This window comes from Pygocentrus nattereri, chromosome 27, assembly GCF_015220715.1.
Source record: "Pygocentrus nattereri isolate fPygNat1 chromosome 27, fPygNat1.pri, whole genome shotgun sequence".
Lineage (NCBI taxonomy): Eukaryota > Metazoa > Chordata > Actinopteri > Characiformes > Serrasalmidae > Pygocentrus > Pygocentrus nattereri.
This window is the reverse complement of record NC_051237.1, coordinates 9,843,036-9,869,242: the sequence shown is the minus strand read 5'-3', so window position 1 is coordinate 9,869,242 and position 26,207 is coordinate 9,843,036. Positions and strand designations below refer to the sequence as shown.

The following is a 26,207-nucleotide window of genomic DNA, read 5'->3' as shown; positions in this document are numbered from 1 at the left end:
TGTTAATTCTGCAAAAAACAAAAATTCACAAATTATTTAGGGCATTTTTAAGTTTTTCTCTTGAAACAAAATATTCATTACTTTGCCATGCCATACCTGCTTCTCCACTTTAACTACACGTCCCATCATGCTCAGCTCATCCATCGGATCCAGTTCCGGAGGAGTCTTTTCACCTTTTTCTGTTCTCACCTTCTTATCAGATTGGACTGCTCCGCGGCCAACAATCTGATCTACCCTTTTTAGGCAGAAAAATGTGTCAATGTAGTCTGTCTGGAGTTCTCTAATTTCATTCTATGGCTACTTTTACACATCTTTGGGAAGTTGGTGTTTGGAACAGTGTTTTGGAATAGTGTGGTGGAAACACCACAAGATTTCATGCAACTTAAAAAGTGAATGTTCTCTGAAACAAACACAACTTCTTATTAAACCAAACCTTGTCTGCAGGCTCTTGATTCTGCCCAGCATGTCCAGATGTCCAGCTGAATACTGCTCAATCACATCTTTCACATCATATGGTCGTAGTGTTTCCTTAAACTTCCGTTTGGCTACCAGGAATTTGAGGATTCTAAATAGAAACAATACACAAACACACACACACACACACACACACACACACACACACACACACAATGATTCCAAAAGGTCCTGTTCCTCCTCTACAGCAAGATAAAGCAGAAATAATGCAAACTGTAAAAATGACACATTAAACGTAACTCAGCGAGTAATGCAATCCTTATTCTATTTATCAGAACAAGCAACAACAGAAAATTTAGGTACTTCTTCAGCAGTGTCTGTCCATCAGGTGGTGAGAAACGGAGAACATGCAAAACCTATACAAAATCTGAGCCAGGTACAGCAAGAATAAGACTTATACAAGGCTGCAGGGAATCTTTATTAAAGTGTACTTTTAGGCTTCTTATGAAAGTATTAGCAAAACAGCAGAAATGCATCAGTAACTAGTTAATGGATCTATACTTCTCTGAATATTTTCAAATGGTAAATAGATCAAATGTATTTGTGAGTAAACTCATTTTACTATTTCACTTTTGGTTCCTAATTTGTATCCATTCACTTTGAGTTTCTAAATCGCTTTTTGTGTTTAATTTCATTCTAATTTCTTAGTTCAGCACATGGACTACTTTGCTGTTGCTCACATCATTTACTTACAGACTTTGGCATTTTATCTTACATTAAGAGAGCCTAACAAACTTCGGTTGCTTTATGCATAGTGGCTGGATATACTCAGACGTTCCACTCCAGATTTATACAGAACTCTACTTCTACTCACTTATTTATTTATTTATTTTTTTAAGGATGCCCGGATATGGGACTTGTGGGCCGATGTCAGCCGTGGGCTGATGCCAGTACTTTTTGTATGTATATATCTGCTGCTGATGATACATAAACATTTATAAAATGTACAGATTAAAACTAAATCCACCTGGAGTAGCAATAAAAAGTAATGTCGCATTTATTTCTGTAGGCTTACAATGATAGTAACATGAACAAAATGCATATATTTAGCACAGCAGCCTATTCTCTTCATCCGGTGTGCAAATACATCCTCATGTATCAGTCTGAAATATCAGTCATGTCTAAACATTTTTGTCTAAACAGCTGCTGATTAAAGATGCTGAAAACAATGCTGTCAATTATATATAAATTTAGACAGTACAGATTATATATTACTGGCCATAGTCAGAGAGATGCGGCCACATTCTTCACCCAAACTGCTTTTGCCTAATGCCTTAGAGGCTCATCATACTGACAGAGATGAAACTGTGCCATGTCTGTTTCTTTCATCAACCTCAGCTCAGATTCTCCTTATTGTTCTCTATTACTTCATGAAGCTGGCTTGACAAAAAACACAGAACACACCAAATGTTAGCATCAGCAAACACATGCACTCAAACTGCCATCCTGTGCCATGATAGATTACTCCAGGAGAAAGTGAGGACAGAGAACGTGAGCAGAGGAGTTTTTTAATAGAATATCCTGTCTCCTGTTAGCAGAGTCCTGACTCCTTTTAAGAGAATATCCTTTATTAGGGGACACGCAAGGCAGAGCTTCCCGACTCAGGGGCTCCTAACCCTGCTGTAAAGCCATGTTCAGCCAGCAGGGGGAGAGACCAAACTTGGATAAGGAGCAGCACTGGCTAAAGCAGGTGAAATATATCTAAGGGGGAGATGTGTTTAAAAAAAGAACCATTGTTTTGCAGGAATAGCTTGCGTGTGCGAGTGCCGAGCTGTGTATCTCTGCCTGGGTGATGGCGCCGTTTCTGCTGGCGGGATGCAAGTGGAGCTCTACAGCTGGTGCCTCAGCACACGTCAAGCCCCCCAGAACCCAAGTTTCTTGATGACTCTTGAGTTTAGGGTTTTTGCAGGCTGCATTTTTCCCCCCACTAATTTTGCAGGTAGCTGCACATTTTGCTAGGGTGGGTCTCAGGTGCAGATAAAAGAGAGGGTAAGGAAAAAGAAGGAGAGAGGGAAAAAGCAAAAAGAAATCCCATTTATTTCCACTCTCCAAGGGTTTCCATAAATGCTGACTCTGTGTGTCAATGGCAATGCACTGTAAGGTATCGTTATACTGTCAGCCTTTAGACTACCCCACCCCCGAGCAACCTTTAAGTTGGTGCTCCTAATAATAGCTGCAAGAACATTGGTGCCTGGATATTCCTGTATCCAACGCAAAGTGTGGACTGTGGTAAATAATGCAAGCCAAGGTATCTGAAATCCAAAAAAATTATAATAATAATCATCTATTAAAAAAGGTTTCACTGCATTATATTTTAAGGGGGCTTAAAGCTGGGATATTATTTACTGTTCTGAGAGTACATTAACTGTACTTTAGAAATGAGCAGGGCTTTTGTAAAAGCGCACAGTTCAGTTCATTTTATCATTGTAAGGACATCTGGTGCAGGTCTTTTTCTCCTGTGTTCTGGAACATCTCGCTAAGCCCAGCTCACGCTTTCCTGCAGGGGAACGCTGATGAACTGTAATACTCTCTTTAAAGTGAAACCTCAGCATTGTGTAAAGCTAAAATTTGCTTGCTTCTAAAGGACATCAATCTTATCCTGGGAGCCTTACGTAAAATGCAAAATGCTGTTCTGCCACCAGCAACAATGCACCTGTGAGTGCTGCACACCTGGAGCTTTGTGTTCTGTGCATTCTTGAAGGCTGTGACCAAGTCAACTAAACCGGTCAGGCCAAAAGGCTCAGATTTAAGATGTGATAATTCCGCTCAGTGAATGGTACTATGTGGCATTCATGGGTCAGATTAAGGTCATATTGAATCAGTCTATTCTGAAGGCTACCATGTATTTTTCAGCTAATACAATATACAATATACAAAATCTACTGAGACAATGTATAAAAAAAGCTGAAGTTAGCAGTAAAACTGAGCCTGGTTCAGGCAAACAATACACTTGCAGGGTGTTGGCTTTGAGTTTCCCAGTGTTTATAATTCTTTAAATCAGTGTATGTTAACACGTCCACATACAATGTTTTCATTTGCTTTGCTCTATTTAGTTTGTTTATTTTGAAATCTGTCAGACAGAGGTATAGAAGATTTGATATTATGTGAATGTGTCACACTTTCAAGTGGTACTGAGAGGATCTTCTGAGCAGACTTAGATTGTATTTTTTGGGAAGTGAAACATGATAATATTGGATGATATTATTTTCCCTGCCCACTGGTACATAGTGATATGAAAAAACTCAGAAGACTTTTTAAAGCCACACAGAAGTCATCAAACTTAAAAAAATTAAAACTGGTAAAAATAAATGATATATGATGAATCCTGCTTAATACCACAGCTATGAAGGCAAAAATGTTAGTTTTGATTTAAGGTTGAAAACAAGCCAAAAAGACAGATTTCACTGAGGTTGACCTTCAAAATGCCTCTTCAAAAGAAAAAAAAAACAAAAATTATACAGTACTAAAAGGAACAAAATAAACAGATTCTCAAAAAAATTGTTTTAAAAAAGTTTTTGGACATTTTATTTTCTTAACAATATCTGACTACTTGCATTTTTGCACAGAAATAGAATACTGTATCAACCAAATACTGTACTCTGTTGCTGTTGTTCTGGTTGTTACCTCAGTGACAGTTATGTTTATATATGCTAGGCTGTCTGCTTATATGACAATCTACATGTTCTCAGTACTGTGTACTGCCTGTATTGTTTTGTATTTGTTGTAAGTCTTTTGTATTTAATGCACTGTATTATCTACACTGTGTATACTGTTTTGCACCTGTGTTCCTGTGTTGGTCCTGGAGGAATGTTGTTTTGTTTCTCTGTGTACTTGTACTCTCTGTGTATAGCTGAAAGGACAATACAACCTCTTGAAGTTTTTTTGTAAATAAACAAACAAAAACTTCTGTTTCTGGAGAAAAACAAAGAAAATATACCATGTGTCTGGGTGTACAGTGATATTGGAAATTAGCTTATGCATGAATGTGCTGTAAGCCTTTTTAATTTTTATTCCTATGCTTTTTCATATTATCCCATAACCTCTGTATGACACAGAGCTGAAGGATTATCTTCTGATTTTGTACAGTGATGCTTGAAATTATGTGAACCCTTGAGAATTTTCTATATTTCTGCATAAATATGACATAAAACATCATCAGATTTTCACACAAGTCCTAAAAGTAGATAAAGAGAAGCCAGTTAAACAAATGACACAAAAATATTATACTTGGTCATTAGTTTATTGAGGAAAATGATCCAATATTACATATTTGTGAGTGGCAAAAGTATGTGAACCTGTAGGATTAGCAGTTAATTTGAAGGTGAAATTAGAGTCAGATGTTTTCAATCAATGGGATGACAATCAGGTGTGAGTGGGCACCCAGTTTTATTTAAAGAACAGGGATCTATCAAAGTCTGCTCTTCACAATGTGTTTATGCAAGTGTACCATGGCCCAAACAAAGGAGATTTCTAAGGACCTCAGAAAGAGTTGTTGATGCTCATCAGGCTGGAAAAGGTTACAAAACCATCTCTAAAGAGTTTGGACTCCACCAATCCACAGTCAGACAGATTGTGTACAAATGGAGGAAATTCAAGACCATTGTTTCCCTCCTCAGGAGTGGTTGACCAACAAAGATCACTCCAAGAGCAAGGCGTATAATAGCCGGCGAGGTCAAAAAGGACCCCAGGGTAACTTCTAAGCAACTGAAGGCCTCTCTCACATTGGCTAATGTTAATGTTCACAAATCCACCATCAGGAGAATACTGAACAACAATGGTGTGCATGCCAGGGTTTCAAGGAGAAAGCCACTGCTCTCCAAAGAGAACATTTCTGCTCGTCTGCAGTTTGCTAAAGATCACGTGGACAAGCCAGAAAGCTATTGGAAGAATGTTTTGTGCATGGATGAGACCAAAATAGAACTTTTTGGTTTAAATGAAAAGCGTTATGTTTGGAGAAAGGAAAACACTACATTCCTGCATAAGAAGCTTATCACATCTGTGAAACATGGTGGTGTAAGTATCATGGTTTGGGCCTGTTTTGCTGTTTCTGGGCCAGGACGGCTTTCCATCATTGATGGAACAATTAATTCTGAATTAAATCTGCAAATTCTAGAGGAAAATGTCAGGACATCTGTCCATGAACTGAATCTCAAGAGAAGGTGGGTCATGCAGCAAGACAACGACCAAAAAAGTTAAAGGTTAAAGAAGAATAAAGTTAATGTTTTGGAATGGCCAAGTCAAAGTCCTGACCTTAATCCCATTGAAATGTTGTGGAAGGACCTGAAGCGAGCAGTTAATGTAAGGAAACCCAGCAGCATCCCAGAGTTGAAGCTGTTCTGTACAGAGCAATGGGCTAAAATTCCTCCAAGCCGGTGTGCAGGACTGATCAACAGTTACTGGAAATGTTTAGTTGCAGTTATTGCTGCACACGGGGGTCACACCAGATACTGAAAGCAAAGGTTCACATACTTTTGCCACTCAAAAATATGTAATATTGGATCATTTTCCTCAATAAACAAATGACCAAGTATAATATTTTTGTCATTTGTTTAACTGGGTTCTCTTTATCTACTTTTAGGACTTGTGTGAAAATCTGATGATGTTTTAGATCATATTTATGCAGAAATATAGAACATTCTAAGGGTTCAAGGGTAACTTTCAAGCACCACTGTATTTAGCAGGTTTTGAGTTTTGAGCCAGTATAATTCTTTTTCTTGAAAAATGAAAAGTTGGACCTAAAACTGCATTGTAGAAACAATGAAAAGTGTTTATAATACTAGCAAATCATAGAGATTAATGAGTAAATTAATAACCTCTATGACACTGTTGGTCAAGTGCTAAAACATTTTACTAAAAATGTAAAACAATACTTTCAATTCTATTTGGTTTAAAATATGTAAAAGCAGTGGTCACTAACCCTCCTCCTGGAGATCTACTTTCCTGCAGGGTTTAGTTCCAACCTACATCTAACATGCTTTGCCCCCCTCACCTAGCACTAATGCAGCTGATGCAACCAGTCAAGAACTTCCAAAGAAGTTAATTAGCAGATGTAGCAGATTGGGGATGAACTACAGGTTCCACTGGAAGGTAGATCTCCAGGACCAGGGTTGGTGGCCACTGTGTTAAAGCTACACTATGTAACTTTGGGGATTTTGAAATTTTTCTGTCAGAAATACGTAATTGAACTCAATTACGAAAGAACATTTTTTAACATCAACTGTGGATGAATCTGATTATTGCGAGCGGGAATTAGTTTTCAAAGAGATCTTAACTTTTTAAATCTTGGTGAAGGATGTGTCTTCTGATGATATACGTGAAATATCTGCTACTGTCATCAACATTGCCATCAGTATAATGTTGATCTTGCATTTGAGACATTTTTGCATTTGCATTCTGAGCCTGTGCATGTGACCTCTGACTTTTAAATTATTATTACTATTATAAGTTTTACAGGGCGACTCACAGCAACACATTCACACTGTATTTTAGTGTGTTTTTTCTTCTGACTTAGTAATGCTACTTCTTCAGAACTTACACAGTGCAGCTTCAACTTCTCATTTCAAAGGATCTTTTCTAGGTAGCAATTTTGGTGGTGGTATTTTGTGCTGCTTTAGTGGGAGTTTATTCTTACCCTCACCCACAGATGAGCTTCCTCCAACCATGGATGCAAGCCACAAGACAATAACTACAGCATGATGTGTAAATTGAATAGTTGATGGATGACAAACTTATCAACTGTTGTAAGGATGACCACTCATCAGACAGAACGAGTCAGCATTCAGATCTTTTATTACATTTTACACTTTTTAAACAAAAGTCCGAGCTTGTAGCTGAAGGTTGCCATGCCCCTTATGTATGTCATCCTTCATTGTCATTGTAATTGTGATATTAATAGTGCATGAAGTTTGCTTCCGAAAAGGTCAAGGCTGAGGAAGCATATTCTATGCCAAGGGTCCTTTGCAAAAAACAGCCATTCAATAGAAAGCCAAGGTGATGTAGATAAAACGTTCATTTATTTCTCTAGGGCTATAAGAGTTCTTCTCAAAGACTGTAATATTACATGTAAGAATTGGAAGCCAGTGTTTGAACAGTTTTGACTAGATTTAGGCATTTAAGTACCTTAAACTGGCAAACAAAATAACCAGATTTAAAAATTTAAGCTAATCTAGAAGGCCAAAAATGAAAACCAAAGCTACTAGACTCACCTAACAGCTCGAATCAGGGTTTTCACCGCTGGTATAACATCTTCCATAGCAACATCACAGTACGACTTATCCTCAGTGCTCTCTTCTCCAACTCCCTCTACTACAAGAAATGACAGAAGAGAAACCCACATGTTTCTGTTAGGTGTTTATATGAAATTGAATGTGTGTAATGCTTCTCATGTTTGCGTTCATATTACAGACTTTATTGCCAAATATTTTTTTGTCAGACCTTAAAAAAGCAGATCTTTCAGCTTTGACACTTCACAGCTGTGTGTGTGAATGACCCATAGGCCCAAATGTGATTAGAACAGTCTCCTGCTCTGTAAATGTTTTAAGCTCACCACCTTTCAAATCTAAAAACACCAGATCATTCTGTCCACACAAAGACCTGTTTCATATTTAGCTAAAATCAGATTTGGTATCACTTTTGCCAACCCTGTAATGTAAACGTAGCCTATGGTAGCACTTGCATACCATCTGCGGCAGGACGAGGTTTGAGCCGGAGTGAAGTGCGGAATCGGGTTCGGTCATTGAAGCTCCAGCTTTTCTGCACCTTTCCTGGGCTTGTGGCTTCAGGCACATTTTCAGTGCTCGGTGAGTGGCGCACACTCCCTGGGGGCACAGGGGAAGAAGGCTTGCCCCGGATAGCCTGAGTGGAGCGGGAATTGTTCATCCTAATGCGGTCCCGAAATGGAATCTTCCCACTGCCAGCACATTTAGAACAGTGTATTCACAAACAACAGAATGATATTGTTAACTGATAAATGAAGTCAGTATATTAAGCAGTTACCATCCCACATAAGTAATATATCAAAAAATATACATCAATACATTGTAGTTATATTGTAGAACATAGAGATGTTCTTAATAAGCACATGTACCCCATAAGCCCACTTACTTACCATCTTTTTTTTAGATTGAGAGATTTGTGTCTATGTGGAGGAACTGTTGTGAAAACATGAAAAAATAGTGGCCCTAGAAATAAACATTTTTTGTAAATCTATTAGACAAACAATGACAAAATGTGTTAATACTATTTGCAAAATATCAAGATATGACAGAGTTGCTCATTTGATGTGTTGCTTCCCATTTCAAAATAGCTCTCTGAGGTAGTGGCTGGTGAGAAATCTGGACAGTTTGAGCTGTTACTTGAAAAAGTAATGGGTATGTGATTATGAAACCTGTGTTGAAGCTTTTTAATTGAGGTGAAAACTGTGAAAACTCACACCGTTGTACAACTTTATTGTTCTGACAGTGCTTGAATTAGACCAGTTCCCAGCTTAAAAAACAACTGATTTTTGACTACTAGTCATCTACCACACCACTGTCACTCCAGTAAAGTGTAAATGAATAAAGTAGAAGAATGCTGAAACTTATGGACACTTACCAGCTACATAGTTCAAAATATAAATATGTACTTCTTTGTAATAATTAGAAGGCTGAGAGAATCTTAGTTAATCAAGAACATTATGACTGATTAGACAACTAATCAATTTTGAGTCAACAGGCCTTGCTTGAGTGTATGAAATTTTTAAAAAGTTTTATTTCCAACAAGTTTAATATTAGTCCTTCTTAAAAGTGTGTTGCTGTTATTCATGTATCAACATATTTTAATACACTTGGCTGAGCTTACAGGGTACACAAGTGGGCCTAATGGGGTCTTTTATTATAAGATCTATATGATAAGCATGTTCATGTTTTAAATATGTTTGCAGCGTATGTTAGTTGGGGACTGCACAATATGCTGGCAGATTACAATAATACATAAAAATAAACATTCATTTTGGGAGCTCAGTCAAGAAAGGGTAGGCCTGTTTAAGAAAGAATATATGAAAAAGACAGTGTTAAGTAACGTTAGCAGTTAAATAAAATGGCATTAGAAACAAAGAAAAAGACCTGTCTTTTGTAGAAGTTGAAATTTCAAAACATTTTAAAAGTCAAAAACACACTCCTGATAGATCTGCAATCATCCAAAGACTGGTGTGTCTCAGTGATTTTCCAAGAGTAATTGTAAAATATTACTGAAATATAACATAACCTACAGTAACATGTTTATCATTTACGTATGTACACAAATTAAAATGCACATCACTGTAATAAGTATATCATACTGCCAATTATACATATTTAGCTCTTGCAGAGGTCTGCTGCATAAAACATTCACAACTCTCTCCAATGAACAATAAGAAATGAACAGTAACATGTTTATGGTGGTTAGTCAGCCATTTAAATGAATATTTAAATCACTGAAGGAGCATTAGAAAATACATTAACACATTTAGCAGTTTCATTTTGCTAGCTGAAACGTTCTGGTAGATCGAGAATTACACAGGAGACAAAGTGGATTAACTCACATCATGCTACAGGAACAAGCACTAATAGAACTAATGCAGTAATGCTCAAGCAACGGCATGCACTTTAAAGATGGTTGTAACACACACTACTGAGAACATTCATGTTAGCAGATCTCACAAGCCGAGGTAAGCTGTTCAAGCTGAGAGGTCAGTGAACATAATGTTCATTTACTGCTAACATAATAAGTAGAGTATTATATAATATAATAAAAGTGCTCGACAGAGGGACAGTTTAAAAAAAAAGTCCCAATTTTTACGACATCAAAATATTCCATAGAGCATCGTAAATGTGGAACCATGAAATCATTTTTGCTCTAAACTGTATAATTCATGCAAATATAATTCTAACTGCCAAACCTTTGTAATAACCGCTGGAGCAGGGCCACAGTCACATGCAACAGAGCTTAAGTCTGTTATGCAATTAATATGTATGCAGGACTGGCCCAGGCTGAACATGCAAGTCATAGGTCTGGCCCACTGTAGATCTAAGCTACACAGACTCATAATTGAACATGCACATCTTGCTTAGTAACTGCACCTAAACATTCCTACATCTTCATTATGTTCAAACATGCTGGAAAAGTTGTGAGAGCCAAGTCTCACATGAGTTACAGACATACAGTTGGCAACGCTGATCCTGGCATCCAAATAAACCATGATGAACAGCAATTCAGTAAATCTTGAAAATTTTAATTACATCTGAACTCATGGTTTATATTGACCTTGTGAGCACAGGCAAACCTCAAGCAGAACTGTGCTCCTCATCTCTCATCTAGCTTTCACACGCTACAGGCCACACTCAGAGATTACTGAACCAGAGCCTTTGTTCTTGTAAAGATATGTTAGGAATGTGCAAAATCCTAAAGTAGTGCTTTTTAGCAGAGCTGTGAACTGTGTCCTGTGAATTGTGAATGGATCCAAAACTATACTCAGAGTCACAAGAATATGTGAAGCTATCCAATGTTTGCCAATCTAATATTCTTAAGCTATTTATAAAAGGGCCTTGAAACTGATGTCAAACACATTTGATTACTCAGTGATTGAACCATAAATTCAATCGCTATCGTAAGAAAGCCTCTCTAAAATATTAGCCTTTTAGAAGAATTTTGATTGTGTTAAAAAAAAGAAACCTTTTAACATTAACCTGGGTTAATGTATGTATTAAAATTAAATTGTATTGCAAATAATTTAGGACTACTTCTATTCATCCATTGATCATAAAATATTCACACAACGTAAAGGCTGGGAGTTACGAGGTTTTGACATGACAGGAATGATGCTTTCATAAAAGGGCACTCTATTGTCATTGGGGCTCGCTCAGCCAAGCAGCTGCTCTGGAACAGTAAGACTCTGAAACCGTCAGGCATAAGAGGGGGAGTCGTGCCCATTGTGTAGCAGGCACTATGACAAGGATACCTCTGCTTGCAGCCAGCATGAATCCGGAAGAAACCCCGCTTTTTAGATATGAGCTGACTGAGGAGACACACAAGGTAGAGGGGGAAAGCGTGAGGGCTGTGAGGGGAAGTGGGCTGTGGCAGGAGACAACAGTTACACTTGTTTTCTCTACCTGGCTATCATCAGCAAATTTCACAGTCAGAACTAATTCTTGATTAACTTAATGTTGCGTTCTCAGATGTGCAAGTTACCTATGCCATGGGCCCTAACAGTGCTTTTTCACTCAGTGCTCAGCTCTGCTCAATTCTACTCACTTTTGGTACCACATACTTTGTTTTCCACTGCAGATATACACCCTCAATGTAGCTGGTCATCACAGGGCTACCGCATGAAACTGTCGTGACATGAAGGAGATAACTTTTGTTCATCAGAGACTGACAGCACCACTAAAAAAACAGGAGAGTTTGGGAAATACTACACCAGAGTTGATTCTGGTTGCTCAAAGGCGATGCAAAAGGGTACAGGAACCTGGAAGTTAATGTTAGCATAAGTGTACAGGGTGACAATCCAATCAATAGTCTGCAGTTTTTCCACATCACATTTTACTATCAGCTCAGCCTGCCTGGAACATCAAAGAAGGTGATACCAAAAATAGTACCAGGTGTCAGGTACCAGGTTTACAACGGAAAACCAAAAAAGGTGAGTAAAATTCAGTTGAGCCAGTACCATGTGGTTTAATAAACCCCCATACCATAACAGACTCAGGTCACAGGCACTCAGTTGTGATTTCTGGCCTTCTGCACAGAGTTTTTCTGAATTCTCTGGATGATATTATGCACCGTAGTAGCTGAAATACCTCAAATCCACTTTCAACAAGGTGCTTTCTGTTATATTCACATAGATCTTCCTGCTACTCATAATCATAAGCTGATAACACCCACTCAAAAACAAGTGCAACTTTGTAACAGAAGGAGGACTGAGTAGTATCAAAATGAGCTGGCTGAGTCTCCTAAACTTTCCACAACCATCTTGAGCACAAGTGAAAAACAATCTTAGGATCAGTTGTAAGCATTAATGTGTAGGTTTGAAAGAGTAGGGTTAAGTCACAGGACACTTAACACAGTTATTAAGGCACAGACAGAGGGAAGGTTTCATTTACAAGCAGGGACAGCATGCAGATCCTGCACATGTGAATTCAGGCCATTTTTCAATGAAAAACACACCACATGTACTGAAGCCACAGGACCCCAATGTAGGCTATGTTAAAGATTCACAACACTATCCTTTACAATCAGTTCAATGTCACACCAAAAATGTCTATTCAGAATGCACAGCAAAGCAGCAAATGAGCTTTATCCATTAAAGAAATTGAATTCCTCTCAAAAGCCTACCACAAACCTTGAGACTCCAGAACTCCCGAAACTGTGGATGGATGGAAAGATGGCAGAAAAGTGACAACAAGCAGATGAGGTGAAGAGGATAAATGAAAGGGAGGAATGTATGGGCTATGAAACTAGTTTGACTTTTGTAAATTGCATTTTAATAATTTTCAGCAATTTACAACATTAAAGCTGAGCAACAGTTTTGACCTTAAAGGGAAACAATAATTAAATAACATGTTTAAAAGTGCAGTGTGTAAGATTTAGTGGCATCTAGTCGTGAGGTTGCAGCCTGCAACTAACTGAATACCCCTCCCTCACACCTCCCTTTCCAAGCATGTAGTAGAACCTACGGTGGTTATCAGGTTTTGCTTATTTTGGCAATGAGAATTCATTTTTCTTGTGCTAAATAATAAACATGATCCTCCCTTTGTTAAAATTTGGGTTCTCAAACTTCCCACAACACATGGTTAGCTAGCACTGATAGAAACCATGGATTCTTTTGCTTTTCATGTCTTCCAGTTGGTGCTATTGCACCAACAAATTCAAGCTACAGTTTCAGTGTAAAAATTCAAAAGGGGCCTTGTCGTGGCGGAAGGGCTTGTGTTGTCTAGGGATCTTCAGGGCTAAGTCGTCGGGAGCAATATGCTCCTGGTAGGGTCTCCCAGGGTGAACAGGTATAGTGAAGACCCAGACTAACACGATCCAAAGTTTCTCCATGCATATCGTGCACAAAAAATCGTGTACCCAGCCTGGGAAAGGGTCACCGGGACCTATCCCTGGAGCCAGGCCTGGGGGTAGTGTTCCACGGAGAGCGCCTGGTGGCCGGCAGCCCACGTAATCTGGCCGGGCTCAGCCCGAAGAGGCAAGTCTGAGTCCATGGTCTTGGCCCGGAAAAGGATGGCATGCCCACTAGAGGTAAGGGGAAAGGACCTGCCCCAGGTGGAGGAGTTTAAGTATCTTGGGGTCTTGTTCACGAGTGACGGGAAGAGGGATCGTGAGATCGGCCGTAGCCTGGGACAGGCGGCAGCAGTAATGCGGTCACTGTACCGGACTGTAGTGGTGAAGAAGGAGTTGAGCCAAAAGGCGAAGCTCTCTGTTTACCGGTCGATCTACATCCCAACCCTCACCTATGGTCATGAGCTGTGGGTAATGACCGAAAGAACGAGAATACAAGCGAAACAAGAATGACCGAAAGAACGCGAATACAAGCAGCGGAAATGAGCTTTCTTCGTCGGGTGGCTGGCTACAGGCTATGAGGAGCTCGGTCATCCGGAAGGAGCTCAGAGTAGAGCGGCGGTTCGGTCATCTGATCCGGATGCCCCCTGGACACCTCCCGGTGGGGGTGTTCCAGGCACGGCCTACCGGGACAATCTGCTAATTTCTGCTAATAAACCCCCCTAAATCTTACATACTGCACCTTTCTTTGGCTCTTTAACAGTTACAATTGTGAAATCATTTCTAGGGGACAGTCCAGTATAAATGAATCCAAAACTGGGATAAAGCTGTCCTTGGAAAACAAGAACATATTGTTAGTAATGTTAGTACCAGCTGTTAAGAGCACATAACACACAAGATATTCACAGGAAGCAAAAGCAACCAATAACAGCGCAAATGTAACTTACTTAATCTAATTTCTATTAGTTTACGATGACATTTACAGGTCTATGCTTGACTAAATTCCATGTTTTTTGACACCACACAATAAGCTTAGTGCTCCGTTTTTTCAGAAGACAATCACAGCACAATGTATGTCTGAATGAATTCACCATAAATAATGCACAGAGACGTTCTGTGAATACTGGAGCTGGACATTAGCATACCTGTCCCCCGACAGGTAGAGGGAGCTATAGGGCCGAAGGCCCGACAGCAGGGTTTGGTAGTTGTGAAGAACCTTCTTGGTGTTACGCTGCCGTTGGAGGTGACTGAACAGTAGCGTCAATTCTCTGACCCATGAGCAAAAAATAAAAACATGACAAAGGAAAAAATAAACTCATAAAATGAGAGCAAAACTTATCAACAAAAGGCACACTTAAAAAGACAGAGATATGGATTCAGAAAATAATATTTGCACATAATTGGTTTAATAATGTAAAGCAGATCTAACAGAATACACTTAAATACTCGTACTTCAAAGTTTGTACAGTAATTTATTCCCATAATTCTGTCTTTTTAAACAAAAGATAATTAGTGAAATTAATTTTAAAAAGCATGTGAACACAAAAAGAGTAACAGCAGTGAAGAAAATTTCAAAACCAAATTTAACAGATTGACAAATTTGGGTTTTGAAAATAAAACCAGATAATAGTGAGTTGAAGGCCCTGTCATCTTTCAGGGGGTAAGATTATTATAAATTCTAAACAGTTATGTGACACAAAACTGTCTGCTCATATTAAATAATAAAACTCATCAGTAGTAGCTCAGAAATTATTTACATTCAGCTATTACTGCATGTATGAACGTCCTTCACAACAATATCCCTGCATACTGAAAGAATAGTTATATTTTCTTTTTTACTGTTCATAAGAATCAATGTTAAATTAAAAATGGAAATAATAACAAACATTTAAATTTGACCATTTTTTGAAAACATAGGCCAAAATGAAAGGTTGTATAAAAAAAGGAATGGTCTAAATGGCATCTTGAATTTTAGTAGGCTCGGGTCAAAGTAGTGACATTATCATTATCAAAATCAGATTTGAAGCGGGGATGGTAATTATATATCTGATTACTGGGACACTGACACTACAGCACCATGCAAAACCAACTGTAACCAAAATTCTGTTGGAACTTTTTTTGTTCATATACTAAAGACATTAAGAGTAAGAGATTTATTTTGCCAGCAAAATTTAGCAAGCAACATTGCATTCATTTCAACGATTTCCGGAGCAAATAAATTTCACATGTGAAACTTGAACGACTTTGGTTAACTTTAACATACGAATTCAAGTTGTCAACCAAAAGCATTACTGCTTTGAATGGGTAACCTGTAAAGGGGCAGGGCTATATATGAAAGCACAACCATCTAAACATATCTTACAAATTGGCTTTAAATGAACACATAAAAACAGACACTGTACGATATGTGGTCATCTGTATTAGAAGGTATAACTTCTGTATTAGAACCTATAACTTTTGCATTTTTACTGTTTATGATAGGCAAGTTAGTCAGCTTGGTAACTGCTAGCTTAGCTGCTGTACACATCAGTCATGCTACTCTTACAAACCACAGCAGTTATCCACATCTTTTTGTTGCAATAACTCAGCATGCTCAGCATAACTGTTGTGACACACACCAGCCATACAATTTTGATGTATGTCATTGGTCAGTTGTGTATGACATATTGTGTATGATATATGTATATTGTCGTCACCTCATTATAGGACTCACACATTCTGATGTAAATTAGCAAAACGAATGAAATAAAAAAGGCACAATTGTATTTAAAATTTCAGAACCCCTAATTTAAAAACTTTCCTGCATCCCTGTTCAAATTTTCCTGCAGTTTTAGAAAATTTGTCCAGAAATACCTCCACCTGCATGGCATCTGATGCCATGGCTTCAAACTGCTATAACACACTGTATTAGCATCTCAGTTCAAGCTAGTTAACCTGGAAGGTCAGTGGTATTTAAAATATTAAATAATAGTTTTTAATTTGTGAATGATTATCTGTTGTGGTGCTTTCATATCTTTCAGAAAATTTCTGAAGCACATATTGTTTCCTTCCCTTCATATAATGCCTTCATTTGCAAAGTAATATCAAATCAAACCTCTCAAAAATGAAAGCATTTATAAGTCTAGTACATGAGATGGTTCAGTTTGCACAGCACACAAGCAGGAAGCTCAGGACATAAATGAGCACATCTAGACAAATCATACTTACCTAAACGATGGTAGCATACTGTCGTAGAAATACCAGGTAGCTGTAAGATATGAATGCTGAGCATCTGTAGAATAGAGACGCCACGCAGCCTGATAAACACACAAATACAGACACAAACATTTGCAAATTAAATTAAATTGACTTAAAAACACTTTCTTTACAAAATTTTTCTGTTGTATCTGTACAAAAAGTTTATTTTTTACCCAAAAGTGAAAATTACGCATTATAACAGTTAAAAAAGTTATATTCATTTTTTATGAAGCATTATACTATATAAGAAATGCACTATATTTATCTTCATGGCTAACTAGTTAGCTATGGTTAGCTACCACTAGCTAGCAGACTGCACCTGAATTTTAATCAAGTTTTTTGTCAAACGTTACCATTTCTGAGGAACTATAGCACATGCTGACATAGATTACATTACAAATCTTCACATTAAGAATAACAAGTCGCTACAACGCTGAGGCCAGAAGAATATAAAAATGGTAGCTAACATCATGTTAGCTTCTTAATGAACTTAATGGCCACTTTAATTATGCTAACTTTATTTAATGTTTGTGCATTTTTATTAAAGCATATTGTCTTTGAATTGATCATTTATACCGTTTCTTGATATTGGTGTAGTTTTCTCTCATTTGACTTGTTTTGCAGCAGCAAGCTGTGAGGCAACAGTTAAACCATCAAGCATGCAGTGTTTGCTTGGAAATCAGGATAAATTACAGTGTAATGCTAAAAATGAAAAAAACTGTTCGAATTGTACAGAATAGCCCATAAAAAGATGGATATTTTTTACTGTGTGGAGGTGGCACTGGGTACAGTAGGCAGGTGTTCTGTGGATCAGGTCATCACCTGTATGAGGTTAGCTGCAGGAGTTCTTCTCTTCTCAAAGTGCTTCTGTCTATGCTGTTCCTGAACTTTCAGAGCAAAACCTGAACCTAGGATCCCCTTGAAGAACAAAGAGGCATTAGCAGAACTGTGACTGGTCTAGACTGGAGAAAGTGAGCAGACAGTGGGCTAATTGGTGCACTTACTGCAGGCAGGGCAAAAAAAGAGACCCCCAACAGGGCAAAGCCGGCTGCTAAAAGCCGACCAAGCCAGGTGTGTGGAGTCTTGTCACCATAACCAATCGTGGTGAGGGTTATCTAGAAGAAGACACTGTGTGTAAGGAGACAGGGGTCCTACAAATGTTGATGGAGCACATCTGTTTACCTTAAAATCTTTTCAAATTACTTAAGAGGCACGATTTTAAACAGTGCGAATAAAGTCAAGGAAAGCTTGGCTCTGTGTTTGACTGTACTTACAGTTCCCCACCAGAGGGAGTCTGCATAGGTAGAGAACTCTGTGTTGATGTCCTTTTCAGCCAAATAGACCAAAAATGAGGCAAAAATCAACACCAGGAAGCCAATGTACCAGGCTGTGATAAGCTCCTAAAACAGAAGAGAAGATGGAGGAGAGAGTTGAAAAATCTTTGTCTCAATGTACATCAGAAGTCAACACTCATTGAATTCAGCAACATTACAAATTCTATGACTTCACCATTTACTTTCAGCCTGAATTTGCTTCTCCTATTGCTTGGCAAAACAGCAAGGCCGTGTGAGAGCAAGTAGGTGCTAAAAAAGCAACTGTAATGGGGTTAAGGGAAGTGTCCCGTATGTCTGTGTGTGTGATCACCTTGCTGTGAGCATACACTACAGAGCCCAGCAGTTTCCAGGTGCCTCCGCGGCGGTCCATGCGCACCATCCGCAGGATCTGTAAGAATCGCATGCTGCGCAGAGCAGATGTGGCAAAAATGTTCCCCTGCGTGCCTGCCGCTATCACAGCCACTGATGCCACAAACACTATGAAGTCTAAAGACAGAAAGACAAAGAGACAATGAGTATGTAATGCCCTGAACGATTTCCCACTGAATGATTACAGCAGTGTTTCACACACTAACCTGTCTGCTGGATCTGTACTGCATTTCCATGTAGTCTGAAAACTTGAAAAGCTCTTATAATAGAAACCTTGAGGTCATTGCTGAATTTTTGTAGAACACTAAATCCTTAGTCAAAGGTAAATTAAGCACAAACCTGTACAATTAATTCTTTTGAAGAGATAAAACAACTAGTTTTGCAGAAAGAGGAATCTGGAGTAATACTTACTGATTCAAAAAACATAAATTGTGGGATTTCTCTTTTTACTTTCAGTCTGACTTTCTTTAGTTTACCTGGTAATACAGAGGTGACACATAGAAACACACATATACATACAGACTGTCTTTCTGTCTGTCTGTCTATTTATATTACTGTACAAAAGTTAAAGACTTCCCTTCATTTATTAATTCCCAATTAGTACATTTATTCATTTCAGAAAATGTATATTTAACAGAAAATTAGATGCCTCAAAAACTAATAATATAAAAAAGCAGTATTTAGTGTGTCCATCCTTTGCCTCTATGACAGCTTTCATTCTTTTCAGGAAGACCTGCATTCAGTTTATCAAAGAAGAGAGAGATATTTTTCCACACCTCCAAAGTTCAGTCATAGAAGCATTTTCTGCTTCTCACCATCAGAGTAATTCCAAACACATTCAGTGAGGCTGAGGTCAGGACTCTAGGGTAACCAGCATTGTTTTGAAAACACCACCAGCTTCTTTGTTTAATCTGCAAAATTTCTTCTTTCTGTCTATTTCCTGTTTTCAGTAATATTTTCTTGACAGCTTCACATCCTTTGAGGCCCCTAGTGTAGAGTTGGGAGTAACACTTTATTTTGAAAAGCCACTGTAAATACTTTGTAGCTGCTCAGTCTGTGTTTAACTAACATTGAATTAAATTCCTATTAAATGCAACTAAACTTAAAGTTAATTGTGATATATTCTATTAAATCTAATCCCAACCTTAACTTCAAACCTAACCTCACAGCTATTCTTAAACCAAATAGTGTCAACAGAAAATCTGTTAATAATTTAAGCATCTGTAGATCATGTAGAGGAGAAGTGTGACAGTTGTCTTCTCACAGTGGAAGGATGGACAAAACATTGGATTTTTTAAGATCTCCTCAGAGAAATCAAATGAAGGATGATCTATCTATCTATCCATCTATCTATCTATCTATCTATCTATCTATCTATCTATCTATCTATCTATCTATCTATCTATCTATCTATCTGTCTGTCTGTCTGTCTGTCTGTCTGTCTGTCTGTCTGTCTGTCTCTATCTATATCTATCACTTGTGAATATTTTCACAGTAAACATATAGTCGACAGCAGACACATGCGATACCTATACCCACTTACCTATAACACAGAAGGGTTTCCTGGCGAAGCGCAGTCGACCCTGCCATCCTCTGTAGCGGCAGCAGCAGCCAGCAGCCCAAACCCTCACAAAGTACTCCAGCCCAAACACCACAATCATCACAAACTCCTGCAGGACACATAGCAGAGACCAGTAAGTGTTCTGTGTTCAACTGCTTTCTCCAACTATTTCCAACATTGTACTGCTTAATATGAAATAGAAGGACAGCAAAAAATTGTACATAGGCTAAACTTTCACAACTACCTGTGTGACACTTACCCCCCTGAGGAAGTCTTCCTTTTTCCAAGAAAATGAATAACTTTCAAGTTTGTTTTAAAAATATTTTACATGCCAAATGCTACATACAGTTTCAACGCCCAGTGTGCATCTAACTGCTGAAAAAAGTCATCTACCAAAAAAAAAACAAAAAAAAACATCTACCAAAACAGGTTCCAATGTTAAAAACAGACATGTCTCACTGTGTTTTTTCTTTTCCAATGTCTGTATAATTTTACAGAGGGCATACCATGCCACAGAACCTATAGATGGAGATGGACAGAAAGAGAAGTACTGTGGTTTATATGACTAAATGCAGAATTTGATGGCACTTGAAATGTTTACACTTGTGCCATTTTCATAGCATGCTGTTCCTTTGCAGATGCTGGTATTGACTAATTCTAATGGAATTCCTGGGAGCTCATAACATGATTTGAAAAAAGAGGGAAATGCCAGGCAACATATTTCTCTGCCATTAGAGAGAGAGAGAGAGAAAGAGAGTCTTCCATTACTTCCCTCAAAAGCACTTCATACTGAATGGGTGATTATAGGATTGCCGTTAAGATTAGTGGCTCGAGACAGCTATTTCTTGCATGCTCAACAACACCTGAATCCTGTGCTGTGCTTACATTGCCATTTCACTCTGCAAAGAGCCTGTTAGAAAACAAGATGCACACTTACACATACATAATGTGGCCACAAGAGCCATGAGACTGTACAGTCCAGCTTGCAACCTGCCAATCACGCCAATCAGCGTGAGAAATGAGCTCACCTTGAGAGGCTGCTGTAGGTAATCATAACAAAAATGAACGAAGACACTCTCTTTTTTCTTTTCTACAAGTACATCAGGACGAAAAACAACAGAAACAAACATATATCCAAGATGCCAAACTTTGCCAAACATTTGATTCTTCACTTATGAGTTTTCTAATTCCACCTAATCTGTCTTTTCCTTTTGCAAAACTACTTGTTTACGTTAACAAAGCACTAAATTGTGCCAACAAGATAAAGCTCTTAGTGAAAACAAAGGACTGCAAAAAGGGCTGCAAACACGGCACATTTGATCCATACTGCTGGCAAATGAAAAATGGTCCCTATTCATCACTTTTTAAGGCACACCTCCACAAATGACACCCAAATATATATACACTGCTATTGGATACTGTGAGAAAAGCATTGTCAGGTTTTTAAAACAATATTTGTTTGTATGTTAGCATTTGGAAACAATGGAGACAATGCAAATCAGATATATCTGGACAAAGGCTCTCCGACACTACAGCCAGCAAACTAGATCTTTACTTTGCTCTACAGTTTGCAAAGAACGGACTGAAGGTCTTTTTAAGGTAAGATAGGCTAAAGATTACCACTCCTTATTGTGCTTATATGATTATATATTTTAAGGCTTATCATTTGAGACAACAAAGTTTAGGGAATTAAATATGGAACCTGAACGCATATACCTAATCAAGATTGCATCAGCTAGGTGTGCATAGTGTATTAGAGACGTAGGTGATTGCGTAGGTTGTGATGTAGAATGTGACTTGGACATTCACTCAAAGAAGCTTGACGTCTGTATAAGTACTTGGACTTTAATTTTATCCTCCTAAACAAATCATGGCACAAACATAGTACAATTCTATGGTAAGTTTAATTTTGAACCCTCTCTGATAGTTCAACAGAAAAATAACATTTCTACAATTTTGCCCTTCCCTGCAAATACAATCATCCAAAGCTAATGTAACTAGCAAGTGATGGAAGCTTATATGCACAACAGTTTCACAATGCATGACTGAAAAACCTGTAAAATGGACAAAAGTACTTCTCTTAGCTAAAAACAGCAGCAGCAGCCATCTAGAAGCATGACCGTTACTAGCTATGAAGACATTTGAGGTCCAGACATCAGTAGTTTCAGAAGGATTTGGTAGGGTTTTCAGAGATTTAGTGTGGGGGAAAAAAGCGACATAACTACCGAACGAGCAGTGACTGGTTCTCAGCTGACCTTACAACAGCTGTTATGTTAACATCAGTATGGCAGAAATGTTGCTAGCTTGTAGTTTATGAGGGCAATTAATATATTAAGATTGTAAAATGCAAACCCTATATTTCATTTTTTTTTGTTTGGACTGCTCATAATGTTGCTGGCTAAATTAGCATGTTTTAGTATAGCTCCATTAGCTGCTCAGGTTGTGCTATAGGCTCTGTAGTCAGCTACATTGGCGATTAAATGAGAAATTAAAGTTGTATTGTGTTATCTACTCATAACATCCTACAACCAACATGAGAAATTTAACTTACTGTTAACTAGCATAGTGATGATATAGCATCATGTAGATTATTAGATCACTATCACTATCATTACCAAATCTGTTCATGGAATAGTAATACAGGGATGAGGGAGAAACAAATGAAAGGAAAAGATGCATAACAGTTATGGATGTGTAAAAAGGGATCAATGATTTGGCAAAAAAAAAAAAAAACACCAAAGGAGAAACATACGAATGGTATAATACTCAGTTAGTTAGGCAGTTAGTTTATTGACCATGGGATGTTTCTGCAAAATGTACCTCACTAAAATCCTAGTTACAGCCCTGTCTTGAAGCCTGAATTTTGTCTGGATATTTGTTCACTATTATAGATAACAGTTAAACTCCATACGCCAGTTTATTTGAGATTATTTAATAACTAAAAGTTTGAGGTACCTGTGATGAATTAGGCATGTACTTTGCACAAAGCTCTGGTTTCCATAAACTTCCTTTATTTGTTAGTTCCCACTGTCTCACAGCCCCAGCTCAAAACCAAAGAAACAAATGTCATATACCTTGGCTGATCGATTATATTTGTGTTAGAGGAAAAACTGTGTAAATTAGATTTTTCACTGGACTATCACAAATGAATTTCAACAAAACGCTAATATTGGGAAACCTAAACAGCTTCTGTATTCTCTTTTTTGATGAAGCATGTCAAAGGAAATTGCTGGTTGTAGGATACTATGATTTTCTACCATATACTGGGGCACTTAGCAATTGGTCCTCTTACCAGGATGAAGAGCCCCTCGTTGGCGGTTTTCTGATGGCTGGGAATGGTGGAGAAGACAGAGAGCACCAGACAGCTGAACACCAGCAGAAAACTGCAACGCACAAACACACGCACACACACACACGCACACACACACACACACAGACAAACACAGGTCAATGGCCACACATGACCACAGACACAAGACCTACATTCAAATGTCTAGACTGAACTATCAACACATTTATTTGTTGTCTTTTATTCTAAATTATGAATCCAATGTGGATCACCACATGCATGCATTCTTTTTTAACTCTATGTATCAAACTACAGGGAGAGAACACAGTTGCCAGCTTGCTAGGCTGACGACGACATGTTTGATGCAGATTAGGAAAAAAGTATGACAACAGTACAACATTAACACAAGAGATAAAAACACCAACAGATTATGGTGAGGCATACAGGAGCGCAAATGAAACACAAAGAAATGGTCCATCACTACTGATGCTGCATTTTGGCTAAGTCCAGTTCTGACTCCAGGGAACTGGACAGTGACTCCTTTAATTCAAATTGGAAAATATACAGGCTAACAGATTAGAGTTCCACATCCACATTCCACATCCACTTGGCCATGGGTGAGAAATTGCACTGTTTACTAATTACCCAGTAGAGTTTTTAGCCAAACTACAGCTGTATTTCTGTGTGCACTAATGATATGCATTCACAAAAAGTGAAAAAACAAACTATATAATAAATACACTGGGATGGGCAAGGGTCAGCAACGTGCGGCTCTTTTACTGCCCTGTTCTAACACAGTTTTAGAGATAAATGCTGCAGTTAATGTAGCATATAAGTGCTAAACTTTTTGACCCTGAAGCCTGGCACTCAGACTGCTGGTCACACAGCAACGCAGATGACAATCTCCCTAAGCTAGCAGCTAACATAAAAGCAAAGAGACAGATTTAAGATGAACATCGATAATTTGGAGACGAATGGACTTATCTGTTTTATAAGCACACAGCTTGCTTCCTGACATGTTTAATCTATAAGGAGAAAATGTCAAACACTAAAAAAAGTTGGGAGGCTGAAGCCAGCTTCTTGTTCGAATTTGCCCATTCCACCTTAAATGGTGCTGCAGTTACATTCTGACACCTCAGGGAACATTTAGGGTGGAACAGAAAAATTCGAACAAGAAGCTGAAGAATGAGAAGATGACTTCAGCTTCATAAGAAAATTCAACATTGAAAGACATTTTAGAAACTACTCTGCTTTTGCAGAAAAGTTTCTTCCAGAGACACAAGTAAAACAGCTATAGCTGAGCTAAAGCTTAAAGCAGAGCAAAGTAAGTCTGTGTTTTTGTTTGTATTATACTTTTTAGTCTATGGTAAAATGGACATAATGGATGTTTTGTTGAAAGGACAAAATGCCTGTTCTTAACATTTGGGTTGCTGACCCCTGGGCTGGGAAATATGACCATCATTATCATGATAAATTATGTCACATTACAGGACAATATGCTTTTGTTGGCATATCATAGATATCATCATTACTTAAAGAACAGTGACCAACTGCATGTTTCACTACAAAGAGAGTTAAATTAGTCCTGGATCACTTCGAATAAAATCTGTCTTTTTTTAATGTGGAACCAGTGCATTTTTTTTCTGTTCTACCGGTTTTCTGTTAAACCTAAATATTGTAATGCATACTGTGCAAGTAGAATCGTGATATTTGTGCCATATTGCCACACCTACATACTGTGTACTAATGCACTACACTCTTAAAAATAAAGGTGCCAAAAAGTTCTTTGTAGATGTGTGAGTGTGAAGAACTCACCTCTACAAATGTACCAGTTCTTTACCAATTACATGTTTTAAACTATGAGTGTGCACCAAAAGCAAGATACTCAGTAACCTTACATTTTTAGAGTGTAGATTCAAACTCATTAGTTAAAATGATAGCATGGGTTTAGATGAATTATGGCAGTGGGTTAACGTTATGCATCTCACTGATTATTATGCAACTGTGCTCCATTATTTCCTGAAACTTATCATCCAAATACACAATTTACAACTAATATTATTCAAATGATACTAAAGAACCTCTGAACACATCCGTGTCTTTGGAAACAGGTGTTCCCAGCTGAATTCCATGAAACAAAGGCTACAGTGTGTTGGATTTGCTCCCCAGTTCATGAAGTAGCTTTTGGATCAACTCCACAGCAGCAGCTGGGGACAATGCCAGATTCTACAAGGAGCCGACCCTCAGTTCATTCCATATCATTCATATCAGTCCTCCATTCAGTCATCTGGCAAGCTGTCTCATTCCCCACTGTTTTAGTTTGTGCAAAATGACCTCATATGGAGAGTATAAGTGTGGAAGTAATCACTTAACATGCTTGTTTTGAGAACCACAGGGTGAGTAATATCACAGATGTTAAACTCATTAGCGTCACAAGTGAAAACAAATTATACACTGTCCTTTAATGAACATCAAGCACTGAGGCACAGTTGATGTTTGACATTCAGTTCCCACAATGCTTGACATGCTGACAGAACCACGATCACTGAACGAACCAACAATGATTTGAGCTTCATATGTAAATGAATAATTCTGTTCTGATTTCCTCGGTGAGGAAGGATTTTCAGAGTGGAGACATTTCTGAAGTTCCGCACTGGTTGGAATACAAGCAGCTGGTACTAAGACAGCAGAAATCATATTTAGACCGTGAGTGGGATGTGCTGAACTAATGACACAACTAGAGAGAGAAAAGTGGCCGCCAAGAAGGAACAAATGTCAGCAAGATTACTGGGATTATGATCTTGTGAAATGGTGTTTGTTGACATTAATTACTATCATTATAGATACAATTTGTAATTAAGGTAGAGGGGAAGGTTCAGCAGCCAGCAGAGGGGATATATACCTGTTATCTGCAGCAGGGACACTTCAGGGC

General features: G+C 38.2%; 1 protein-coding gene across 2 annotated transcripts in view; it reads right to left on the bottom strand.

Annotated features, from left to right (window-relative positions):
• The window catches only part of LOC108426117 (potassium voltage-gated channel subfamily KQT member 4), a 68,757-nt gene that overhangs the window by 2,032 nt on the left and 40,518 nt on the right, over positions 1 to 26,207 (bottom strand). Inside the window, exons 2-14 of one of the 2 annotated variants that reach the window (XM_037535205.1) lie at positions 23,279 to 23,369; positions 19,969 to 20,095; positions 18,367 to 18,542; positions 17,997 to 18,122; positions 17,727 to 17,837; positions 17,545 to 17,640; positions 16,693 to 16,781; positions 14,610 to 14,753; positions 11,450 to 11,506; positions 8,154 to 8,383; positions 7,680 to 7,779; positions 434 to 565; positions 97 to 235 (exon numbers count right to left, since the gene is read on the bottom strand). In XM_037535205.1, coding sequence (XP_037391102.1) covers positions 97 to 235; positions 434 to 565; positions 7,680 to 7,779; positions 8,154 to 8,383; positions 11,450 to 11,506; positions 14,610 to 14,753; positions 16,693 to 16,781; positions 17,545 to 17,640; positions 17,727 to 17,837; positions 17,997 to 18,122; positions 18,367 to 18,542; positions 19,969 to 20,095; positions 23,279 to 23,369 — 1,618 coding nt within the window. The remainder of the gene's footprint in view (positions 1 to 96; positions 236 to 433; positions 566 to 7,679; positions 7,780 to 8,153; positions 8,384 to 11,449; positions 11,507 to 14,609; positions 14,754 to 16,692; positions 16,782 to 17,544; positions 17,641 to 17,726; positions 17,838 to 17,996; positions 18,123 to 18,366; positions 18,543 to 19,968; positions 20,096 to 23,278; positions 23,370 to 26,207) is intronic. The other variant, XM_017695387.2, reaches the window with a different exon arrangement.